At 39.9% G+C, this 3,949-nt stretch overlaps 1 protein-coding gene across 1 annotated transcript; it reads right to left on the bottom strand.

The window, feature by feature from the left end:
• Positions 1 to 1,255: 1,255 nt before the first annotated feature.
• On the bottom strand, positions 1,256 to 3,162 carry LOC115692153 (tetrahydroberberine oxidase-like). Its single transcript, XM_030618916.2, has one exon. The coding sequence runs from the start codon at positions 3,033 to 3,035 to the stop codon at positions 1,449 to 1,451; it is 1,587 nt and encodes a 528-aa protein (XP_030474776.2). The 5' UTR covers positions 3,036 to 3,162; the 3' UTR covers positions 1,256 to 1,448.
• Positions 3,163 to 3,949: the final 787 nt, after the last annotated feature.

Below are 3,949 nucleotides of genomic sequence, written 5' to 3'. Positions count from 1 at the left end.
GCACACCACCACGTCAGCGATTTTCGACAAAAATTGGTGGGAATGACTACATTGGAATTTTGCGTAAAAGTTTAGGACTAAATTGGCAAAATTGAAAAGTTTAAAATTGAATTGACATTTGTACAATAGGTTTATGACTAATTGAACAAATTTTCACAAAGACTCCACTAATCAATCGGAGAATTACAGAGATACAATTGCTCAATTAAGTGTCCCCAATCCTAAATTATACCCAAACTCATGTTGTATTTATGGTGAGTTAATGGATCAACGAATGTAAGCAAAAATGAGATATGTCTCTTCAGGTCATGTATCTCTTGTATTCATGTATTTGTTGAATTCATGTATCTTTTGGATTCGTGTATCTACCTAATTCATGTATCTCTCGAGTTCATGTAACTCTTGAATTCTTGTGTCTATTTAATTCATGTATCTCATGGATTCTTGTATTTATTTAATTTTTAGTTCATGTATCGTTTCTGTACATAAATTCTAAAACTTTATAAACAGAGTTGAAACTCTTCATTTCAAGAATCATCGAAAACACCTACATCTCATCTCTTCAATTTTTTCTAAGTGTGCTAGTTTCTAGAAGTGTTCGACAGAGTCCTATTTCCATAGTGCTAATTCAAACGGGTTCGAGGTGTTGTATCTTGGGAGGCATAGTTCGTGAAACTATTTAGCATCATTGACAGAAACTAATCGCCTTAAAAAGATTCGGTTAGCCGTACCTCACCTCCTATTTATTTTGTTATCACTTTCTTGGATTTATTGTTTTTTCTGATTATAAGAAACAGTGTTACGTATTCTTCTTTCCACAATATGTAAACTTCTTCTTCTTCTTGGTCATCTTTTTTTCCAACAACTCATAGTGTTTTAGCCTCGGATAATTGTTGCATAAAATAAATCACGGAAATTACCTCATGACGTCCAAACACTCATGCCTTCCGTAAGACAAGCGATCTCAATTGGATACATTGTACATATCACCGAGTAAAATCTACGAAGAAGAGTCTCCAGATATTCAAACGGTTTGTGGACTTCTTTTGTACAGCTAAAAAATAGCTAGACCACCCTTTGAACTATATATGTGCCATGAACCCACGTTAAAAGTCCTTTGGATTTGGAAACGACGGCAAATTCGAGCTTTCAAGAAATCCTGTATTTTCCTATCAGGCTTCCACGAGCTTTGATTCGGATCGGATTTCGTATATAAGGCCAAAAAAATGGAGACATATATCAACAATACAGTCACTTATAATAAGTGGAAGAACTCTTAGGATTATATCTCAAAATGCAAGTGTACTACCGCAAATTATTGAATTTGTTGAGATGTGTTGCCAATAGCCATCGAATAGTTTTTAAGAATGTCGAACAATTATTACAAAGATGATGTTGTTCCTCCCCAAAACACGGGCTAAGCCCTAATACTATTCAAAGGCCCAAGCTTATCGTCTTCTTGGAGACAACACAGGAAAGCTTTGCTCGTTCCAGAAAAAGTTCGTCGGATCGGACGCCGTCTTCACTTGCACCAATCTCCTAAAATTGCTCTTGAAATATTTCAAACCCCAGACACTTGCTTGAGCATAAGTTGTATTGATGATAGAGTTCCTCCCCAAGTCGAGATCCCTATAGTTCATATAAGCTGCTCTTGGAAATCTTGAAACATAAGGTGCCATATAATCATACAACCCTCTCATCCAATTAATGTGCTGATTGCTTTCCTCCTCACTGTCCCAAGTAACCATGTACTGAATTTTGTACATGTTCCCTCTCCGGTGTGGGAAAGGAGTCTCTGAGTCGGAGATCTGGCTCATTACCCCGCCATAAGGTGTTAAAATCAGGTAAGACGTCTCGTCTTCGATGAGCTTATTCCATAGACCTTGCAAAGCGGTTTCCGAAATGGGCTTCATCACGTAGTCGGATTTCGCCTTGAAGAAGGATTTGGACGATTGGGTCCGGTTGAGCAAGACTCCGGGGGATTCGTCTTCAGAGAATCCTGCGAAATAAAGGACGGATTGTATCCAACTCATCTCCGTGCAGCTTTCAAGCGTCAAACCCAACTCGGGAAAGCTTTCTTGAATTAAAGGCAGGAGTTTTTCAATCTTGCCGAGGTACAGGGCCCCGAATGAGATGCTGATTGCTTTGTTTGCCAAACTGGAAGATGGAGTGACAACTCCTATCACAGCATGAAGGAAGAGGTCTTCATGAAGCTTGTGTGCAACGTTTTGCCACTTGTACAAAAGCATAGTTGCATTTTCTTCAATGGTCTTTTCCACTTCAAAGACAGTAACAGTTGGAGGGACATGAACCAGCATAATTTTCCATGCAAAGATCACACCAAAGCTTGCTCCTCCACCTCCTCTAATAGCCCAAAAAAGATCTTCACCCATCGATTTCCGATCCAAAACCTTTCCATTAACATCGACGATTTTGGCGTCAATAACATTGTCGGATGCTAGACCGTACTTTCGAAATATCGTGCCAAACCCGCCCCCGCTAACATGTCCTCCAACTCCAACAGTAGGACAACTACCAGCTGTGAATCCCAAAACCTTGCTCTTTTGAGAAATTGCGTAGTACAATTCTCCTAATGTTGCTCCACTCTCCACCCATGCACTCTCTTTCTCGACGTCCACCTCAACCGACCTCATCTCCCTGAGATCGATTATGATGAAGGGGATTTGGGATATGTAGGAGAGGCCCTCGTAGTCGTGGCCTCCACTCCGCACCCGCACGTGCACGCCGTGCTTCTGGGAGCATACTATGGCTGCTTGTATCTGAACTGGATGAATTGGGGTGACAATGAGTTGTGGGTTTGGTGAGGAAGTGTTCAAGAATCTGAGGTTTTGAATGGAAGACTGCAAGAGAGAGATATACGTTGGATCGTTTCTTGTTGTGATGGTTTTGGAAGTGGAGTTGGATTGAAGTGAATGAAGGGAAAAGCATTGGAGAAAGGAGACTTGATCAAAGCTTGAAGCTACATAGCAAAATGAAAGGAAGATTATGGAAATTAGTGGAAGATTATCTGCCATTGAATACCCAGCGTTCTACTTACATTTGCTCCTGAAAAAGAAAGAGAGGTTGGATTAATATATAAAGAAAACCGAATTATAGTTGAGAGGAAACCGCCTTGAGAAGTGATCCGGGAGCATCAAGGTCCATGAGGTGACGACATCTTAGATGAAGTAAACTAATACGACTCATCCAGCTGGGGAAAGGTTTTCCTAGTTTAATGTTTCCTAATTCAATGTTTTCTAATTTGATGTTCCCTAGTTTACTATTTCCTGGTATAATTTTTCCTAGTTTAACGTTTCCTAATTTAGCATCCTAGTTTAATATATGAGAATTTCTCTCAAGTGAGTAATTCTTTCGGTTCTTTATCCAATTCACGGTGGCAGTGAACCTTAAAGTCTTATGGTTCTTTATCCAATTCGTTGGTGATGAACCCTAAAGCTCTTTATCCTTTGCCGATGGATTTACTCTTTAATGCCTTGGTGGTGAACTCATGTGTCCTAAAGTTCTTTTTTCCGCAAACACATCAAACACTTTCATCCCGTTGAACACATTCGATCGATCTCACCCAAACTTGCCATGCATCAAGAAGGATAAATCGATTTTTCTCGAAATACCCAACTAATATAAGGGATTATGCAAGAGCGAGCCGAAATTCGGATATGGTTGAGCCGGATTCGTGGTTAATTGTACCTGGTAATGCGTCTCATTCAAGGACGCATGCCCTTGTTCTTTGACTGGTAAGCCTAGCCCATGTGGGTTTTCATCGACGTTATAAAATCAACTCTAATCCATATCCAATGATGGAAAAATCCAAAGTTTGAAGATTCCTACTTTTTCGAGATTTGAATATGGAAGGAGAATTTTGTTAGCATTCGTAAGGTGGGAACTTTGGCCTTATTCTCTTGGAGACGAGCATATTGTGGGGTGGATT

The sequence above is a fragment of the Syzygium oleosum genome, unplaced genomic scaffold (genome assembly GCF_021117445.2).
Source record: "Syzygium oleosum isolate NSW1041296 unplaced genomic scaffold, Sole_v2.1 Sole_v2.40, whole genome shotgun sequence".
NCBI lineage: Eukaryota > Viridiplantae > Streptophyta > Magnoliopsida > Myrtales > Myrtaceae > Syzygium > Syzygium oleosum.
Note: the sequence above shows the minus strand (reverse complement) of the source record. Positions and strands in the feature narration are given on the sequence as shown.

What these genes read in the sequence shown, in the direction of transcription:
- LOC115692153 (XM_030618916.2), bottom strand. Translation starts at nt 3,035, where the DNA reads ATGGCAGATAATCTTCCACTAATTTCCATAATCTTCCTTTCATTTTGC.